The 20,897-nt window shown below is 47.9% G+C and overlaps 1 protein-coding gene across 3 annotated transcripts in view; it reads left to right on the top strand.

The window, feature by feature from the left end:
* Window positions 1-20,897, top strand: part of UBE2O (ubiquitin conjugating enzyme E2 O) — a 61,157-nt gene that overhangs the window by 33,850 nt on the left and 6,410 nt on the right. For all 3 annotated transcript variants that reach the window (XM_071763994.1, XM_071763995.1, XM_071763996.1), the window contains exons 3-16: window positions 1,850-1,960; window positions 2,818-2,915; window positions 4,395-4,458; window positions 6,179-6,322; window positions 6,938-7,047; window positions 7,842-7,992; window positions 8,718-9,223; window positions 11,993-12,147; window positions 12,975-13,087; window positions 14,695-14,820; window positions 15,994-16,083; window positions 18,406-19,063; window positions 19,922-20,058; window positions 20,580-20,783. In XM_071763994.1, the coding sequence (XP_071620095.1) occupies window positions 1,850-1,960; window positions 2,818-2,915; window positions 4,395-4,458; window positions 6,179-6,322; window positions 6,938-7,047; window positions 7,842-7,992; window positions 8,718-9,223; window positions 11,993-12,147; window positions 12,975-13,087; window positions 14,695-14,820; window positions 15,994-16,083; window positions 18,406-19,063; window positions 19,922-20,058; window positions 20,580-20,783 (2,667 nt within the window). The remainder of the gene's footprint in view (window positions 1-1,849; window positions 1,961-2,817; window positions 2,916-4,394; window positions 4,459-6,178; window positions 6,323-6,937; window positions 7,048-7,841; window positions 7,993-8,717; window positions 9,224-11,992; window positions 12,148-12,974; window positions 13,088-14,694; window positions 14,821-15,993; window positions 16,084-18,405; window positions 19,064-19,921; window positions 20,059-20,579; window positions 20,784-20,897) is intronic.

Here is a 20,897-nt window from a genome sequence, read left to right as displayed (position 1 = left end):
AAAAAAAGGCATTTAGGCCCAGAGACAAGATGATTCACAGAAACTGCAGGTGTTGGATTGTATTGAGTCTCAGAGCTGCTGTCATGTTGGCTGCTGATAAAGGAAAAAATCTGAGAAATGCTCAGTGTAGGGTAAGAGATTTGTTTCTTGAGGGTTGTGGGTTTTTTTCTGTTCTGACTACTAAGAAGTCAAAACACAGGGCCTGAACTGCAAGGCACAGGCAGAGGATGGATGGGCCATACTTGTTTTATTCAGTCTGGAGGAAAAGCAGGGTAGGTGCCTGTGCTCTGCCCATCAGGAGCTGTGGGTTTGTTGAGCAGGTGCCACTTCTGAGCAGCCCTTGCTCATCCTACAGCTCGAATCCTGCTGGCAGCAGCTGTTGTGGATCTGGTGGAGTTCTGGCAAACCCTTGTCAGGTGAGATTTACAGTACAGCTCTGCTGGGCTCTTTCCTGGCAGGCTGTGCAGGCTCAGCTGCTGTCTGTTGTGATGGAGCTCTGGTTGGGAAAGGCTCCCTGTGCTTCCCAGCCTTTCTAGAAAGAAACAGGAATGATCTGTGGAGCAGCTGGGGGAAGGAGCCCCTTCTGCTTTGGGCTCTGCCAGCCAAGCCCTCCTGGCCTTGCTTGGCACAGCACCCTGGACTCCTGGTGTCTGACTGGACTGTAGAGTGGCTTTGCTCTAACTATCAGCCCTCAAGATGACTTGAGCACCAGCAAACTCCTGAGCAAGCTCCCAAATGGGCTGCCCAGGGCTCTGAGTGAAAGCCTTGAATAAATATTTAACCTGGTCTAAAGAGCAGCATGTTTGTAAAGTGGACTGAGCAAACAAATCCACTTCTCACAGGGTGTAAGCCCTTCAAGTGCTGCATTCAAGCCCTGCTGGAGCAGGGACCTTGATGTTTGAGGTAAGGACAGCTTCAGAAATTGCTGATTCCATGGTGGTTGTCACACTGACCCTCAGTCAGCTTTTATAATGGACTTGTGGTCTTTAATAAATCAGAGTTTCCATTGTCCCAGCTGTCAGGAGGCCAGGGCAGCTGCCACATTTGACAGTGTTTGGGTTAGCAGCCCTTCCTTGCAGGTTTTGCCATATGTGTGAGCAGCATCCATATTGTATGCTCCCTGCCAAACTATCCCCAGAAGGCTCCTGACAGCATGCCTTCTATTCCTGGGGACAAAAAAAAAAAAGATTAAAACTTTGCTAAAAAGTGAGGGAGATAATGACAACCATCTCATAATTGGACCAACTGTAAATTATCTGGCTTGAAACCTTGAAATCTGATGAAAGGTGCCAGATATTTCTTTTTTTAGTATGGCAGTAAGTGAATCCATTTTATAGGGTGCTTCAAAATCAAGCTTTATGTGGAAAGTCATGGATAACCTTAAAGGTTTGCCCTAGGGTGGATGATCAACCCCTGCTTTTGCTGGCTCAGGGCAATACCTGCAGGATGGTCCTGTGGTGCTGCAGAGACCTGGTCAGTTGAATAGACCAAGGAGCCAGGTAGACTTTAAAGCAAATAAATGTATTAAAATATTTCTGCTTTTAAAATGCTTTTAAAAAACCACACTGCCATGATGTGCTCTTGTTTGACCAGATGCTGGAGTCTCTGGGTTGATGCATTAGCAGCCATTGCAAATTTGAACAGGGAAGAAGATGGCACAGTCCTTCCCAATGAGCTCACCTTCTGAGATGTCTTAGGGTCACCAGAAATGCCCCTTCAGAACAAAGCCCTGAAGCATCAGAAGACTGAGACTTGTCTCTGCACTTCCCATCTACACACAAAGCACATGTGTTTGTGCATGTGGGACCTTCCCTGGGTGATAAACCCTATTTTTCTTTTGTGTTTCCAGGACAGCCAATGTGGGACTGTAATTGATGTCAACATCGAGTGTGCTGTGAAGCTGGTAGGGACCAACTGCATCCTTTACCCTGTCAACAGCAAAGACCTGCAACATATCTGGGTGAGAACACTGCCAAAACACGTGGGAGCCAGGGCTTGGTGGTTTGGAGGGATGCAAGGCAAGCATCCATCTTGTGCAAGATGCATCTGCAGTTTGGTTTTATTTTAAGCTTACTGAAAGCATCCTCCCTGGGAGAAGCTGGTGCAGCATTGCCTCATCTCCCCATCTGTTCTGTGTTTCTTACCACAATTCTGAGACCAAACTGACTTGAAGGGCTGGGTTGACATTAAATTGGGTGAGAACTGCACTGAAATGGGCTCATGGGATGACTTGAGTGAGGCAGCCCCATGGCAGTGGCACAGAGCTTTGGAGCTGCAGTATTGTTATATAAAAATGCTGAGAGGAGTCAAATCTCTTTTGGAACTGGAACAGTCTGAAATGTACCTGGTTCTCCCTCGTGAGTGGGTGAGTGGTTTCCAGAGGCCAGGTGGGAAAGGATTTCATCATTCTTTTTCCTCTGAGAAAAAGGTAATTTGGGAGTGGAGAATCAGGAGAGTTACAACCCTTCTCAAGGAACAGCTTGTGGAAAGACAGTGGGATACAGACTTCTCTGCCTGGAACAGGCTCAGTAATAAGAATTAACATTGGCTGAAGACAAGTGCAAATTAACAGCTTTTAAGATCTGAGGGAAAAAATCCCAGATGTTTGAGCAGTTTAACTGGGGAATGCAGGCTATGTTCTGACTGTCAAGAAAATTCTTCAATGTATATTTATTCCACTTTACAGCAAGATATGCAGTTGCTGTCAGAAATCCCTTTGAAGCTGCTATTTGGTCTGCATTGTCTGAGGACTGGTGTGTGATGACTTGAAGTACAAGGGCTGATATTTCTAAGGTTTCTTTCCTGTTTCCTTCACAGCCTTTCATGTATGGGGACTACATAGCCTATGACTGCTGGCTGGGCAAGGTTTATGATTTGAAGAACCAAGTCATCCTCAAGCTTTCCAATGGAGCCAGGTACTGCTTTCTGTTGGAAGACTAAGCCCCTTGGGTCTCACAATTGTGACCTGTTTGGGGAGAACTAGGGCTGGGCTTCTCATTTGTGTACAGATAAATCATCTGCTTGCATTATCTTCAAACTAGAATAATTTACATCTTTCTCTGAAAATATCAAGGTTCATTGGTCAGCCTGAAAGGTCCAGATCAGCCCTGCAGAACTAAAGTGTGTTGGCTTTTAAGCTGTGCTCCTCTGGAACAGTAGCTGTTTATGATGGATTACATATACTAGACTTTTTCTCATTAGGAGTTCATACCTTCACTGAGATGCACAGAGAGAAGATTCTTACCTTAAAATAAAAAACAACCAACCAAACAAAAAAAGCCAACTGTGAAATTGTAGAAGCCTGCAGGCTGGTGGTTTTCATCAGAGATGAAAAAGCAGCCCAAGACTGAACAGCATAGCTTTGTTTTCACTGTTATTTCCAACTCCATTAGGTGTTTTTTCAATGAAGCTGTAATCCAAAGTCAGATCTCTAGAGAGCTTTAAGCAGACACATTGAAAGAAATATCTGGTTAACTTATTCTGTTGCTCTGCAAAGCCAGCAGCAGGATCTGAATTCTATTCCTTGTGCATGTCAGACAGTTACTTGAGAACTCAAACCATCTGAACTTGCTATGTTCACTGTTACTGAGGCCTGTCTTGCCCTACAAACTTTTTTATTGAAAAGAAAAGAACCAGTGGAGGACCAAGAGGCTCCTGGGCCTGGCAGCTGGGGGATGGTCCATCTGTCTTGTAAATTGAGTGTTGACATTGATGTTTAAAAAAAAATAAATAAACAAAACCAAACCCAAAACCCTGCAGCCAGCTCTGAGTCTTTCTAAGAGAAGTGAGTAATGTGAGAGCTGTAACAGATGACTGGTGGATGCATCTGTGATCTTGATTGTTTTAGCTTTTGGTTAACCCAGACTGAAAGGCTCTGAAGTGTGTGTTAAACCAGGAGTGAAAAACAGCAACACTTCTCTGTCTGTATTGCCTGCAGTTACTGGTGCAATTGAAAACCTTGCTTGGTTTCTGTTACCAGCTTGTGCATAGCTATGTAAAATGAGGTAACTGTTTACAAAATCCCTTTCTAATGAATCACATGAAATTTTACCAGAACTCGATCTGGAAATGAAGCTATTGCTGAAGCAAGGGTCTGCAAGTTGCCCTTAGGCTCCAGTGTGAGTAACAAATGTGTCTTTTGCAGCAGACAAATCTGGCTGTGTCCTACACCCTGCACATTGCTTATTTTTTTCTTACGTGCTGAAGGGAACCTTTAAACACCAGGCAGTACTTTTATAGCTTGTCTGCAACCAGTTTTGCTGTGGGTCATAAAGGCTCAGCAATGTCCTGCTGGGCATATGGACAGATCTGCTCAGGCAGTGTCAGCTAATTTGGTGCTTTGGAGATGGATGGCTCTGGAAATGAGACTGTGTCTCCTCTTGTCTGTTTTCCAGGTGTTCCATGAGCACAGAAGATGGAGCCAAACTCTATGATGTGTGTCCTCATGTCAGTGACTCGGTAAGCTGCTGCTTCTCTTGCATCTTTCTGATCAACTTCACCTTGTAAGCTTTTTGTGCAGGAGGGAGTGGGAAGGCAAAACCATAGGCACTGATTAATCCTCAAAATTAAAGGATGCATCATAGCTGGAAAACACTTCACTGGGATCTTCACTGGAAGTAAGTGTAACAGGATGTAACTGAAAGGTAACATTAGTAATGAGCAGGCTTTGAGGAGGCATTACAATTAGTGTATCCAACTGCTTTCTTTGCAAACAACTTGCAGAGGATGCATTCAGATGGCTGATGTCAAGGCAGTTCACTGTTCGTTATATCTGTGCATGCCTGAAAAGGTTCTTACTCCATTTAGTGCCTTTAAAATTGTTCCCTTTTTTGAAAAAAAAAGGCATTGTGTTAAAAGGTGTTCTGCTAGAAGCACATTTTCAGAGCATGTGAAATACTGTCCCTCCTGCTATTGCAATCCACAGAAATCTCTGAATGGAGACTTGCCACCATACTGGCATTTTCCAAATCACATGGTAGGGAAGGTTTTGCTAACTTTTGGGCAAAACATTGTTCCCTGTGTGGTGATGGGATCTCACCTCTCACCTTCAAAGGCTGGAGGCAGCATCAGAAGGGCTTTGCCCTGCTGGCAGCAGCATTGGGAGGAGACTGAAAATGGTGTGTAAATTCTTAGGAGCTAGCAATGCAGGCAGCCCTTATCCTTCCCAGCCTTCAAAGCAAAGGTTCCTTTGATCTGCAACTGCACTTCTGTTAAAATTTGATGCTGTTCCTAGAAGAGTAAATGGAATCCATCAATTTAATAGGATGTGCTGCAGTGGTTTTCTTCTTCTGTACAGAAAAGGTGTGGTCTGTTGCTAGATACTCTCCTGTATCCTACTCTGCTGCTTTGGGGTTGTGCAGTATGTTTTCTCCTTGCTAAATGGATGCTGCAGCAGCACCCAGCTTCTGGGTACCCAGTTTTGAGTTCCCTTGTTTTGAGTGAGGCAGTCTTGAAAGTCCCGTGGAGACTTGGAGTTTGGTCTGAAACATGAGTTATTTCCAGTGTTACTCCCCTGTACTCAGGATTACTGTGTGTTAGATGCTTACCTGACTTAGATCTTGTGGCAGGCACTGTTCTCATCCTTTCTGACAAATGACAACACTTGATACAATGCTGTGCTCACTATTTTATCTTTCCTAAACTACTCTGTCCACCCCCACATTCAGAGTTTTTGGCTCATCAAGTCACTCTAAATAGCAGTGGAAAAGAGCTCTAGGACAGCAGTTTTGTTTTGCCATCCTGTTCTGTTTTCAAAGAGCTGTCATATTAACTGATCCACTTAAGACAGGATCTACTTCAGACTTAATTTGACAAGCAGTGGGGTAAGGGTAGCCTCTGCAGCTTGAATTGGAGTGTGGAAAAGAGATGGGTGTCCTGGTCCAGGACTCAGCCCACCCTGGCTACCTCACTGAGAACATTTGTGTGGAAATCCACATCTTTTGTTTCCTCCAAGTGCCTTTGCATCTCCTCCACTGAATCTCAGTCCCATACCATTTGTGACAGAGTGGGTTGCTATAGGAACTGCTGGGCTGACTTCAGGAGAGGAATGAGCTTCAAGAAGTGGGCAACTTGCAGACATCTCCTTTATGTTGAATCTTACTGATGCTGAATGAGAAAAGAGCTGGGATCTTAAATCTTAGGAACAAGAGTCCTTCATGTTGTTTTTATTCCCCCACAGGGTCTCTTCTTTGATGATTCATATGGCTTTTATCCTGGGCAAGTCCTCATTGGGCCTTCCAAAGTCTTCTCCAGTGTGCAGTGGCTCTCGGGTGTGAAACCTGTTCTGAGCACAAAGAGCAAGTTCAGAGTGGTGGTGGAAGAGGTAAGGACTGACAGGCTGACACAGAGCAGCCCCTGGCTGGTGCTTTGGAGCAGACTCAGCTTGCCATGGTAACCTGCCAAGAGCAAATGCACTGTGGCTGTGTTCTTCTGAGGTGACAAATTTCTCTTGGTGGACTGACAGGACTTTTTGGCTTTTCCTCCCCAAGGGTCCCTGCCAGCACCCTTAAGGTGATGTCATGCCAGCACATTTAGAGGCCAGTGCTGCTGATCATGAGGGTAGTGGAAGCACCTCCTTTTATTGAAACTTAATGCTATCCAAAAAGGGAAAAACACGGCTGACTCCTTGCTGAAAGAGGGAGCAGCTCCTGGTCCATTGGCATGTCTCTGGGACATTGGCCTGCTGATTTATATATACCATAGCTTCCTTCCCAAGCCAGATGTCCTCTTTCTTGAAGTTAAAAGCTCCAGAAGTTTCTGGTGTTGCCATGAGCCATGCTATGGGAGCACTGTGGTGGTCCTGGATGTGGTGAAACTGCACTTGGCCATCTGAAATGATAAAAGCAGGTTTGCTGCTTTCCTGTGCATTGAGATCCTACACACTGGTCTAAGGAAGCCTCTGAAAAATGAAATTTCTTTCTCTTTCTTTACATTGTAGGTACAGGTGGTAGAACTAAAGGTTACTTGGATCACTAAAAGCTTCTGTCCTGGAGGTACTGACAGTGTGAGCCCTCCTCCCTCAATAATCAGCCAGGAGAAGCTGTCCAGGTGAGATGAGTTGAAAACTTTGTTTCACTCCCAGCACCCAGGGGGTGCAGAGTCTGTGGGTGATATGCCTACCCACATGAAAAACCCAGTGGTTCCAGTGGGTTTTTCTCCTTGCAGGATACCTGTATATTCCAGAGCTTCAAAAATATGAAACAGTAGCTTCCAAATGAGTTTATCAGACACTTGAGGTACCAACACAGGGGGTGGCCTCCCACTGATCTTCTCCAAATACTTCCCCCTTGTCTTTCCACTTGTTTCTGGAGCAGGCTGCCATCTTTACTGGGTGTGCAGTGTGCAGCTGTGGTGTCCTTCTCTGGACCCAGGATGGTGCTGAGGGAGCATCGGGTGCCCTCTGCAGGCTGCAACTGCAAAGATGGGCTGGAGAAGGCTCTGAAAGAAACATCATATGAATAATAGCACAGTGCAGAATGGTTCCTGCCTGGAGCTCATGATTAAGCTGGAGGAGAGGAGCTCGAGGGTGATGACAGAAAAAAAAAAAAGTCAAAAACAATGTCAACTTTGAATGTCTCTTGGCAGCTGTCTCTGAGAGGGGAACCTAGAGGGAGAGGAGTGTCCCACCCAAGCCCTTTGTATCCCCACCCAGTCCCTGGTGAGATTCCCACTCCTCCTTTAGAATTGTGTGCCTGGAAAAGATTTGCTGTGGTGTTAGCTACTGCTAGTCCCACAGAAGAGCTGTTGGCATGAGGCCATGCAAGCTTGTGGAGGCCCTGAGTGATGCTGTGGTCTGTTACTGCTTTTATGCTTTGCTCATGGCTCTCCTCCTCTTCCATCAGGGTAAAACGTCTGGGGTGCTTTGACCATGCCCAAAGGCAGCTGGGGGAAAGGTGCCTCTATGTATTCCCAGACAAAGTAGAACCTGCAAAAATCACCTGTGAATGCCCTGAGAGGAACTGTGTCCTGGGTGAAGGATCAGTTGCTAAAAAGGTGAGTTGAGGGATGGAGGGAAGCATTTTCTCTGAGCATTTCTAGTTGTTGCAGCTCGTAGAGCAGAAATCTTCCTGGCAGTCCAGGCTGAAATGTGACTCCTGAAGTGGTTGTAAAGAGTAATGGCTGCCAGCTGTAAAGTCCCCTTGTTCAGCAGTCTGACCACACCTGCCCCAAGAGAGCAGGAACAGGACCTTGAATGTAGAGGTGTCACTTTGCAGAGGTCAGGCTCTGGCAGCTGGGACTCTGACCCACGTTGTTTCCATGACCTCAGGTTTCCCATGGAGCTGAACTGTTCAGTGAAGTCCTTGCTACAGGGAGACAAGAAAGTCTTTGCTTCCTTAGGCTAAATGAGTCACACCATGGCTTCTGGATGCTGGCTGCAGAGCAGCAGTGTTCCTAGAACAACAGGATATCATCAGCATTGGATGGTGACCTCCTTGCATTGCTGTGTCTGTTACATAGATTAACTTGTGCAGCCTCTTGTGACCTCCCATAACAAAAAAGTTCAGAATGAGGTTAAAACAGGAGCAAAGCTCACTCTCCTGGGGCCAGTCCAGCACTGCTCCTGAGTAGAGCAGGGGGGAGATGCTGGTTTGCAGAACACTGGTGTGAGATATGTGCAGAGCCCCATTTCAGAGCTCTTTTCCTCTGTGTACAGAGCTGTTCCCAGGCTGGCTGGCAGTGTCCAGGCACAGCACCTGACCCAGCTCTGCTCTCTCTAGGTGAGGCGGCTGCTGAAGAAGCAGATAGTGAAGATCATGTCGTGCTCCCCAGAGTCTCAGGGTACCACTGAAGTTCCTGACAAAGAATCTGCTGCAGCTGCTGACCAAAAATCAGAAGAGCTTAAGCCTGGATTGAAGTGTGAGCTGGATGACTCTTCCACCAGTGCATCGAGTCCTGGGGAGAGAAAGGAGGAGCAGGCTGAAGAAATGGAGAAGGAGAAAGGGGCAGCAGCACAGCAGCAGCAGCCACCTCCCCCCTTTCTGCTGAAGGATGAAGGCTCATCTGACTACAGGCTTCAGTCCATGGAGCAAGATGCTGATGATGAGGCAGCTGATGACACTGATGACACCAGCTCTGTCACCTCCTCTGCCAGCTCCACGGCCTCGTCCCAGAGTGGCAGCGGCACTGGCAGGAAGAAGAGCATCCCCCTTTCCATCAAGAACCTGAAGAGGAAGCACAAGAAGAAGAAGACCAAGATTTCACGAGAGTTTAAGCCAGGAGACAGGTGAGTCAGGTTTCCAAACCCCCCTGTATCTGCCAGGATCCCCCCCTTATTGCAGTTCCCAGATGTAAACCAGTTCCTCAGCTTTGGGGGAGGGGGGGTGATGGTGTTAGGACACTGGTTGGTCCTAACCAACAGGGATTATTTTGTTGTGACTGTGCAGTGGCCTGGGTGAAATCAGCCTGGTCTCAATCCAGCTTCCAATGGAACTGTGCCCACGTGACATGACACTGATGCTATTTTATTTCAGCTATGCCTCAGGGCATCATCAAAATATCTGTGCAGCTTGAGACTCCATACACAGAGGAAGAGACAGATGAATAAAGATCATACAGCTTAAACATGACACTAATTGGTTACCTTGTTGGCAGCTTCTGCAGAGAGGCTGAGGATAAACCCATCCTAGTGTGAACGGGCAGCTTGTCCTCCTGGGGAGCAGGCTCAGATCAGCAGGAAGGTCTGTGCTGGCAGGGGTTTGTGCTGCAGTGGTCACTGTTATCCTTGTCATGTTCTGGAGAGAGATCTGCAAAGTCTGCCAGCAGTATGCTTTTATTGGAATTTTTTAATGAACAGTATCCACTCCTTGAGGGTCTTGGAGGAATTGATTTCAGTAGGACAGGGGAGGGAGCATTGCAGGTGTCTGCCTATTTCTAGACAAAACTGGGTCTCAGCAGCTTCTAATTGAGAATGTTTAAACTGTTTTCAGGGGATGCAAAGGCAGCTACCCTGTCCTGATGGCTCCCCTGGCCTACTTAGCTGTGTACAGATCCTTCATCAGAAATGTAACTGGTGCAGATAATGTGAAACTCCTCCAAGAAAAGTGACATTATCAAAATTCAAGGGATCCAGCTGGAGAACGCCAGGAACCTCATTCACACTTTGTTTGGGTATCCTAGCTTTTGGCTGTATGCAAGGAGGGCTGTTCCTTTAGTCCTTGAGGGGTTTGGAGAACTTGAATTTGAAGGTCACAAACCTCAGCAGAGCAGTATTCAAGCAAAAGAAAAAACGGGAGCACATGATAGGGATCCTGGGAACTGAGTCTTGGTTCACTTTTCACTTCTTGCCCCCCTGCTGAGTTGCTTCTGCTTCAGTAAAGGCTTTGCTAAGGAGAGCTCAGCTTGTAAACCTTGGCAGCTTTCTGCTCCATACAGGCAGTGGGGAGAAATCCCTGTGACAACACTGAGATTCCTGTGCTGGATCTGCACAGCTCCACGCAAGGAAACGCAGAGGTCAGATGCTGGAACACTGTGGAGATGACCATTTCACAGGGAATAAAAAATACAGGTTTTAAAACACAGTTTGAAGCCCCAGCTGGCAGCTAAAAGGGCAGATGTGGCAGCTGGTCACAGCTCACCAGGGCTCTTTGCTGTTTGAAGGTGCAGATGAAGCTGGTGAGGCCATGGGTGGGGTGGGAGTGCTGCTGAGAGGCACAGGGTGGGTGGATTTGCTGCAGGATTTGTGTCACCTCCTGGGCACCTCTGGCTGGAGGTAAAGAGGCTTTACCATCATGGGGTGACTTGCTGCATGTCTCTTGGCAGCACGTTGGCCTCAGGTTGGTTTTTTAATGAGGATATTTTTGCTAATGCCCAGTTGTGATTTTGTTTGTGAAGCAGCATAAACTGTGCTGGGGATGGAGTCTTTCTTCCCTTGGGTGGCCTTCCCTTCCACTCCCATCCTCGGCTGCACTTCCCCCAAGGAGCCATTTCTTGGCCTGTCACCCACCAGCCTGTTTAAGAATCTCTTCTCTGATAATTTATGCTGCTGAGTACTGGCCCTACTAGAAACTTCATAGTATTTCCACTTAAAACTATTTCTCTGACATTTATAAAAACAGGGCTGGGGGAAAACAGTTGTGTTTGCCTATTGTGTTTTCTTTATGAAAGAAACTTGACTTAAAACCAACATAAATGCAGCACTTGTGTTATATCTTGAAGGCTTGGCTGCCAAATAAAGACAAGATTTTAAATCAGCATGGGATTCAATTTGCTTTGTGCAGTAGGAGAGATGAAAATGGTGGATGGCTCATTAGAAGAGTCTGTTCAGCTGGACTGCTTCTCTCTTCCTCCTGCCCCCAAGCAACTTGCCTCTTCAAGCAACTCTCTGAAGCTCCACAGCAGAATGCCAGCATGTGGTCCATTGTTCCATGTTTGGGTTTCATTTCTGAGATGCAGAGAGACACATGTATGGGTTTGAACAGCTGGGAAGGAGACTTTTTCTCTTTTAAACAAAATCCTTCTGTTTTACCCGCACTCAATATGTTGCCCCTTCTTTTTCCTGTTGTGGAAGGGCTGAGATGGATGCTGCTTTATCTTTGCTTTCTAGTCCCATGCTCCTGGTCCTTCAAAGACTCCTGGGAGCTGCCAGGCTAGAAGGTGCTTCAGTGGAGAAGATCTTAAACTTCAAAGTATTTGAAGCTCCTGTTTTGCTTCTTGCCAGGAGTAGAAAGTGGGTGCTCTCAGATATTAATTTGGTCCACCAGGAATAAAAGTGAGCTCAGCATCAGCTTCCTGGAAGAAAGTAAATCCTTCTGTAGTGTAGCCTTGCAGCGATATAACATCTCCAGTGACTGAGAACCTGTTCAAACAAAGCCTGCTGTGTGGCTGCTTCCATTGGGAGCAGTTGGAGTTTCCTGACTTGCTTCCCAGCCTGCTGCTGAGTGTGCCCTTGTGTTGCCAAGATCCATCTTGATCCCTGATGTTGACAGCATCACATTCTGGTTGGGCTCATCCACATTCCCTCTGGTAACGTGTTGCCCTTTTTTTGTGTTCCCAGGGTGGCTGTAGAAGTGGTGACCACGATGACTTCAGCTGATGTGATGTGGCAGGATGGCACCGTGGAGACAAACATCCGCTCCAACGAGCTGATCCCAGTCCATCATCTGGACAACAATGAGTTCTGCCCTGGGGATTTTGTGGTGGACAAAAGAGGTATTGGGTGTCAAAACACTGCTCAGGGAACAAAGATGTTCATAATTGCAAAATAATCTTCAATCTGGATATCCTGATGTGCATTGTAGCCTTTTTTCCAGGTGGTGTTAGTAGGCTCACTTGAGGTAGGCACAGCAGCCTAACAAGGGACCAGCAGTGATTCAGGTGCCAGCACAAATGTCAGCAGAGAATCATTGTTTAAATACCAAGGTCAAACTGTGAAAACAGGCAAGATGTGAATGGAATAACTGCCAAGGAGCAAGGTTAGGAGTGTCAGTGTTTCTGTAGAGTGCAGGTGGCCCCTCTCTTTGAAAGTGTGAACACCTCAGTCTTGCAGAATGAGGGGAGAAATGAACAGTTCATCTCATGCTGCTTGCTCTATATGGCTTGTCTGTCATGACCCTCCATTTTTTTCCTTGGAGGGTTTGGGATCCAGAGGCCTCTTCTGGAGTCCCTTTTCTTCACCAAACAAGAGTTCTTGGCCATCCTACCCAGAAACTGACAGCTTGTGTGGTGGTAGTTTGAGGAGCAGAGCACTAAGGCCTGTTTTCTCTTGTTAGATCTCAATAGTGCTCTCAAAGTGAACGTGTTCACCCAGTCCAATGCAACATAATCTTACTGTGCCATCACTTGGTGCCCCATTTAAATGCAGCTCCTTAGCAGAGTACAATTCTGACTGTGTAGGAAGAACTGTTTTCCCTCGTGTCATTCACAAATTTAAAATTTCAGCTATGAGAGTTTGGGAGCTGGCAGCCTCAGTTGCTGTGTGAAATCTGTGTTTCTCCACTTACCTTGTCTATTTTCTTCCCTGCCATTGTGACCAAAAGCTCAGAGCTCCCAAGACCCTGGGTTATATGGAGTCGTGCAGTCTGGTGACCATATTGGCCGTACCTGTGTGGTGAAGTGGTTCAAGTTGAAATCCAGTGGAGATGATGTGGAGGTAAGTGCAGGAGCCTCTGCCTGTTGCAACCAGCTAAGAGACAGCAGCTACAAAACAGTTGCACAAGCTTTACAGATAAGCCTGGGAGTCAGCTCTGCAGTGGAGTTTGTCCTTGAGGAGCAGCAATGTGCTTTTGAGCCTGGGAGGCTTAGCTAGAGGTGTTGTCACTTCGTATTTGTAGATGCCTGCAAGGCAGCAAAGACCAAGCCGAAGGATTTACATCCCATAATCAACATCAGGCTCTGGCAGGGATGAAGATTTTTGCTGAAGTTGTCACAGATGGTTGATTTCTTGAGCTCACTGTAAGACTTCTTCCTTCTCATGCCTTTCCTTGTTGATGGAAAGAGGATCAGTCTGTTGCATGTTGTCCTGCTTGTCTCTGCCAGGCACTGTTGCCTACAGAGAGCCCCAGTACCATTTTCTCAGGGCTGGTAGGAACACTGTTTTGCAGAGTCTCAGTGGATTGCAGTCTAGGTGGAGATGAGGGGGACTCAGACCACCCATATCTGGTGTGTCCTGCCTTAGGGTGGGAGACCACATCATCATAACTGAGCAAGGCCCTTTATATGCAGAAGGAAGACATAAGTCTGGCCTGGGGCTGTGCTTCATCGTCAGCTTTGACAAGGTCTCTGGTAAATGTCCTGGGGTTCAGGCCCCTGGCCCTAAGGCAGCCCTGTCCTGGGAGCTGAGAGCTGTGGGAAGGGAGCAGAGCTTGAGTCCAGCAGCACCACAAGGAGGGGCAGAGATTTGTTTCCCTCTTACCACTGCTGTAACCCTGTAGGCTGCAGCAGCAGCAGATGTCAAAATACAGGCAGTGAGAGAAAGGGGAAAGAAGATAGAAGACAAACATGAAGGAGATTGGAGCCAGGGGCAGGTTGGGCTCTTTTCCCAGGCAACTCTCAGCAAGACAAGAGGGCACAAGAGGTCTCAAGTTGTGCCAGGGGAGGTTTAGGTTGGACATGAGAAAGAATTTCTTTCTGGAGAGGGTGCTCAGCCATTGGAATGGGCTGCCCAGGGAAGGGGTGGATTCTCCATCCCTGGAGATATTTCAAAAGAGCCTGGATGTGGCACTCAGTGCCATGGGCTGGGAACCACGGGGGGAGTGGATCAAGAGTTGGACTTGATGATCTCTGAGGTCCCTTCCAACCCAGCCAGTTCTATGATTCTATGATTCACTTTACCCACTTGTGGGCTCCAAGTTCTCACAGGAAAAGTTTCCCATTAATTGGGAAGGTTTTTGTCAGACACTGGCTGTTGCCTTGGATCATTTCGAATGGAAACTCTTCCCCTTTGGGTCCCAGTGAACTGCTTTGAGGAATTTGGGTGTTCAGAAGGGATGAAAATGTTGTTCTTGCATGTGCTGTGGAACCTGAAGTAAAGGTGAAGGGCAAGCAGATGAGACAGAGGATCTGCTTCCTTTCATTGCTGTGTCCTGATTGATGTGGTACAGGCTGAGGTGAGGAAGGACACGAGCAGCTCCTTGGAGCCTGCCGGAGCAACTGAAAACTGCCAAAACACACAAAATCCCTTCAAGTGGTTGAAGGCAGGCTCTGAAGGTCAGTGCAGCATCCTGGGGCTGAGATGTTTGTGCTCTGTCTGTGCTGCAGCTGATCGGGGAGGAGGAGGATGTCAGTGTCTATGACATCGCAGATCACCCCGACTTCCGCTTCCGCACCACAGACATCGTCATCCGCATCGGCAACTCCGACGGAGCCACGGCCAAGGAAGATGAGGTGGGTTCTGGGCACAATTACACAACTGCATCGGCACCAGTTCTTGGTGGAAACACTCGAAAGAGGCAGTAGAAGGGCCTTAGTCTCACCGTGGCCACGCTGAACTCCCTAACGTGGGAGTTTTGTGGCGGCGTCCCCTGCTGTCGTGAGGAACGTATCCAGACCCCAGGTCTGGTGAAGATGTAACCTTGAAATCCCGTGACCTTGGTGACAGTCTGTAGCAGAGCAAGAACAAAGCCTAGGCAAGGCTTAAATACATGCCTGAGGGTTTTTTACAGAACTTGTGCTTAGGATTTCAGAGTAACCTCTGTTAAAGAGGATATTCTGTGGGCTCCTGAGCAAAAGCGAAGTTTTTTTTGTCATGAAACCAGTTTGTTTTACTTGCCAACAGATGACTGGGGTTCTTGTTTTCATCTGAGTTATTATGTGCACATTAATTTTCTTGAGCTGATTGATCTCCTGGGGAGGAAGCAGGAACAATGTATGTTGTAGAAGAGACTGTTGGCTAGAAAACAGGCTTAACTCTGCAGGCAAGACCTCCTAGCTTCCAAGCAAGACCTAGCTTCCTAGATTGCTGCCCTAAGAAAGGGTTAAAAGAGAGAGTGTGGCTCTCACACTGGTTTGAGTTTCAGCAGCACGAAACACATCCCAGCTTGCCATGCTGACCTAAATAACCTTCCTCCAGTGCAAGATGCTGCTTACTGTGCACACCCAGTGCCAACCCAGACTTGTCTGCTCACGCCTGCTGGGAGGAGCTGCTGGGAGCCCCTTCCTGGTGGCCGGGGTGGTGACACCCCACTAGAGGGCATCCCGATGCAGGGGACAGTCCTGCTGCCTCCGGAGAGGCCACAGCCCTGCAATGGCCCTGGTCCTGGGTAAGAGTCAGGATCTGCTGCCAGAGCAGCCCTACGGGTCCCCTCCTCCTCGCAGGGGGGGTGATTTTTCCCCATCTCCATAAGAGTTGTGGGGTTTCTCGTGGAAATCCTATCTGTAGGATTCTTCTCCCCCTTGACATGAGACCCCAGGTCTTCTGCCATTCCTGCAGTAGGATGCAGTCACTATTTTAGGTGGGTCTCTGACCTGGGGAGTATCTGTTTCTCAAAACCTTTTCTGGGTCTTCACTGAAACACCTGGGAAAGCAAAGGGACTGACAAACTGCTCTTGTTTCCACAGCCCTCAGTCGGACAAGTGGCTCGTGTAGATGTCAGCAGCAAAGTGGAGGTGGTGTGGGCTGATAACTCCAAGACTATCATTCTGCCTCAGGTGAGGTCCTGTTCCAGCTCGTGATGTCTCTGTAATCCTTAGTTGAATGATAAGTCTTGGTTTTAAATCCTGGGTGCAGAGAGATTCACTGGGTAAGGGAATCTTGCTCCAGTGCTTCTTTCCCATATGACAGGTGGCTTCCCAGTTCTTTTAGAACATGAAAATCCTTTTGTCAGGAGGACTGGGGAACTAATTGTTCATCACTGCTCCTGAATCTAGAGAACAGGAAAGTGTGGACAGCCTGTTGCTCCTTTCAGATGCTGCACTGCATGTTCACAACCCTGCTCCTGGCCTTCAGCACCTGCTGCTGTGCAGCGGGGGTTGCAGGGCTCAGGGATCTTTAGTTCTGACTTGAGCCCTGGTTCCCTCTGTTGCCCAACTAAAGGTACCTGTGAAAGATGATTGCTTGTTCTGTCTTGCTTGTGAAATGGCACCATGGTGTTTTCTTTGGCTAAAGAAGCTCCTCAGAAGCTGGGCTAGAGCCAAAAGTTGTGACCTAGGGATCAAACCCTAATCTTTTCCCAGGGCAGGGAAAGAAAGGAGCTGAGTGCAAACTTAAAAAATATAGATCTAGCCTCACTAATCCACTTAGCCCCATTCATTTGTCTGTTGCATTGTTCTGGGGGTTTTAGTGTACTGTCTTGTAAACTTATTCACTCCCCCATGTACAGTTTCATCCTGTGTCTCTTCTCCTTGTTGCTTCAGATTAAGACAGGCAGCCTGAAGAGAAAACTCTGCTTCTGTAGGGTCCCATCTCCACCATGGTGTCAGAGAGCACCACTGCCCCCACCACACAGATATCTTTGCAAGTAGAAAGCACTCAGTCAAGATTTCTTTCTAAACCAAGCAGCTCTGCATTAATTACAGCAGAATAGTCAATGCCTGCACTGTGGCAGTGGACTGGAGCATTACAAAGCAGGCTGCTGTCTCCCTGCCCCGTTGTCACATGTGCTTGGATCACAGGCACAATCAGAGGTCTGATGGGTGCTCCACAAAGGGCTGCTCTGGCACTGTGGTGCTGGGGCTCTGCAGCAGCTCCTGCTGTGTCACACCAGTCCCTTCCATTCCGCTCATCTGCGTAATTATGGGAGTTGGGGAAATGTCAGGAGTGTGAATTATCAGTTGGTAAAACCCTGATTTATCAATGCCTGTCCGTGTGCCCAGAGAGGAGCTGTCTGGGTGCTGTTTCTCAGCTCTAAAAATAAAGATGGCATAACTGGCTAATTAACTTTCCGACTCAGGTTTGGATTAGCATTGAGGGCACTGAGTTTTGATGGTTTTTTCCTGCCTGCAGTCACTTGTGCTGAACCCAGCTAACCCCTGCTGCCTGCCTGCCTGGCTCAGGGTGGCACAGCACTAGCTGAACAGTGCTGGTTCAGTTCAAGGTTTTGACAAGATGACTGAGTGTGTCCATGTGCTTTAGCCTCTGGGTTCATATCTTGCAAGATTTAAGAGGATTCTTGGGCCATCATTCAAGTGCAAGGAGCCTGTGGATAAAATGCTCCATCTTGAGAGCCCTAACACAGCCTTACAAAGTTGTTCTTAATCCCTTGCTTCTCTCTTGGAGGTTGTAGCTGGAGCATGTCTGTAAGCTGCTGCAGGGAAATCTTATGAGAGACACAGCATGTGCAAAAGCATGATTATAGGAGGTGAAGCTAGACAGAGCATGGATGGGTTCAGCTTCCAGTAGCTAAAGGGAAGAGAAGGTTTTATGTAAGAGCTAATTCAGCAGCTTGGGTTAGGCTCCATTGTCCCAGCTGAATTTTAAGCAGTAGTGACATACAACAGCTAAAGCAGTGTTATGGGCCACCAAAGAAGAAAGCTGGTGTGGGAATGTTTTCCTGCTTCCAGCATTGTCTCGCAGAGCATGGAGGCAGCTAAACCAGGGCTTTGTGCCAGCACAGTTGCTGGTGCAGAAGCAGGACCAGAAATACTGTCCAGATGATACCCAAATACCTCCTGAACTAGTTCTGTGCTTAGAAACCCTGGGAGGTGGCAGCCAGGTAGCTGTTTGCTGCCTGCCTGCTGCTCTTGGCTAAATCCCAGGCACTGGGATGGCTGCAGCCCACCCAGTTTTCCCCTGATGCCCTCCTTTGAAAGGTGGAGGATGGGACTGTGCAGATGCCTGCTCTGTGCCTGTCACTGGTGACATTATTTGCCTCAAACACAATCCACCCTGTGTAGATGGAAGAGGTTGCAGCAGCCCAACCAGTCGTAGGTGGAACCTCCCTTTTCATGGGGAGAACTGGCTTTCATTTAAAACCAACAAAATTCTGTGCTTCGGACTAATTTTTTTTTTTTCATAACTCTGCTCTCCTCTAGCACTTATACAATATTGAATCAGAAATTGAGGAGTCAGACTATGATTCTGTTGACGGCAGCACCAGCGGGGCATCCTCTGAGTGGGAGGATGAAAGTGACAGCTGGGAGACAGACAATGGCCTCATGGAAGATGACCACCCAAAAATTGAGGATTTAGAGCCTGAGGAGCCAGCAGCAGAGGAAGTGAAAAAAGTAGAGGAACAAGTCCAGGGGGCTGTGGCTATGGCAGTTGCAGATCTTGCTGCAGAGAAAGCTGGCAAGGATGGAGCTCCAAAGAGCTTCCGGGAGCTAAAGGAGGCCATCAAGATCCTGGAAAGCCTGAAAAATATGACTGTGGAGCAGCTGCTGACTGGCTCTCCCACCTCCCCAACTGTGGAGCTGGAAAAACCCACTCGGGAGAAGAAGTTCTTGGATGATATTAAAAAGCTGCAGGAAAATCTGAAAAAAACCTTGGATAATGTGGCTATTGCAGAGGAGGAAAAAATGGAAGCCATGGTAGAGACAGAAAAGAAGGAAGAAAAAGCAGAGGCACAGACACCAGTGAGGTCTGAGTGGCCCAGTGAGACACCAGTGCTCTGCCAGCAGAGTGGGGGCAAGCCTGGAGTCACCTTCACCAGTGCCAAAGGAGAAGTTTTCTCTGTGTTGGAGTATGCTCCAGGTGAGTGTGGGAGGTCAGGCCTGTGAGGGACACTCTGTTCTTCATTGCTGTCCTGCAGGGTTTTCTCTAAAACATTTGCTTCTAGGCCTCTTGGGTTTGGGTATCCTCTCTCCTTCCTACTCCTCTTTCACAGCTGGAAGGAGAAATTAAGGCAGTGTTTTTAGCAGTCTTTTTTGGGACTTAAGCCTTGCTTTTAGGTGGCATCTCTAGGTACTACCCTAACATCTCAAGCCACAGGAATGAATTTCCTGTTTGTATATGTTGGTAACTAACTTTGGAGGGCTGTGGTGATTAGTCCCTTTCCATTGCAGCTGCTTTCTTGCAAGCCACAGGGTTTGTTCAGGCTTTTTTGCAGGGATGGATTGGTTGAGGAGCAAAGCAGGAACAGCTGGTGTTCTTGTGCTGGGTGTCCTTGGTGGGTGAGTGTCCTTGTTCACTTGTGCCAATGTTAATCAGCCAAAAATAAAAAAGAGCATCTGGTTGTGTGGAACAATGGTGACAGCAGAGCCCAAGGTGCTGGGTGAGCTGGCCAGGCCTGAGAAGGAAAGGTGGCCAAACTGTCCTGAACCTGCAGGTTGTGTCTAAATAAAGATGAAGAGCCCTCCTGGCTGTAGGACAGTGCTCCTTGTGGGGCACAGGGACAGTGTTGTGTGGGACTATGAGAAGAGGAGCTGGTTGTGGCTGCTTTACAGTGTGGGAAAAATCAAATAATCTCTGGGCTGCCTCTTGGCTCACCACCAAAGCAAGTCAACTCTTTCTCAAATTACAGGTTTAGCACATGGGTACATTTGCCTTCGCAAGGAAGCAGGGGCAGTTTCCAAAGGCAGGCTCTAATCTGCTTCTCCTCCTTGCCCACAGATAGCCATGCCTTCAAGAAAATGGAGTTCCAGCCCCCAGAAGCCAAGAAGTTCTTTAGCACTGTGCGGAAGGAGATGGCTCTCCTGGCCACCTCCCTGCCTGATGGCATCATGGTTAAAACCTTTGAGGATCGAATGGCAAGTGTCTGCTCTCAAATGTCTGTGTGCCAGTGCTGAGCTCAGCATCCGGATTGCTTTCTTTGGAATTCCCTGCTTAGCCTTAATCCTTTGCATTAGAGCAGCAGGAATGTGTGCAGCATGTGAAATATGGCTGCAATGACCCTAAAGGGCTTCATTCCCAGCTCAGGATGACAACAACAGGGAGCTCCTTGTTGTGGGAAGCATATTTTGGGTGTTTTGCCCACAGGCTGCCTGTCCCACTGAGCAGAAAAGGCATCTGAGTGGCCAGGAAAGGGCTGGTGTAACCAGTGAGCAGCTCAGGGGTTGCTGACTGTCCTCTGAAGCCCTGCTCCAGACCCAAAGCTTTGGTCTGCTCTCAGGCCATGATGGAAGTTCTGCTTCTGGGGGTGGGAAGGTGCCCTGAGATGTGGTGCCAGAGCCGACAAAGGCTGAATTAATCACATCCCCTCTGTAAATACAACCCTGCTGAGGTGAGAGAGCATTTCACAGTGCCTGGCTTTTCTTCCCTCTCTCCACAGGATCTCTTCTCAGCACTTATCAAAGGGCCCACACGCACACCCTATGAAGATGGCCTCTTTCTCTTTGATATCCAGCTCCCCAACATCTACCCTGCTGTCCCACCTCTCTTCCGCTACCTCTCCCAGTGCAGTGGGAGACTGAATCCCAACCTGTACGACAATGGCAAAGTGTGTGTCAGCCTCCTGGGGACATGGATAGGCAAGGTAACTCTTTCATCTGCCCAAGTGGTGGTTGTGCCAGGCTGCTTTTGGGTCAAGCCACTTCCTACCACTCCTGGGTGGCTTCTGGTCTCAGGTGGTGCTGGAGCTGGGGTTAGC

Source organism: Heliangelus exortis, chromosome 20, assembly GCF_036169615.1.
Source record: "Heliangelus exortis chromosome 20, bHelExo1.hap1, whole genome shotgun sequence".
NCBI lineage: Eukaryota > Metazoa > Chordata > Aves > Apodiformes > Trochilidae > Heliangelus > Heliangelus exortis.
This window is presented reverse-complemented; position numbering and strand designations above follow the sequence as displayed.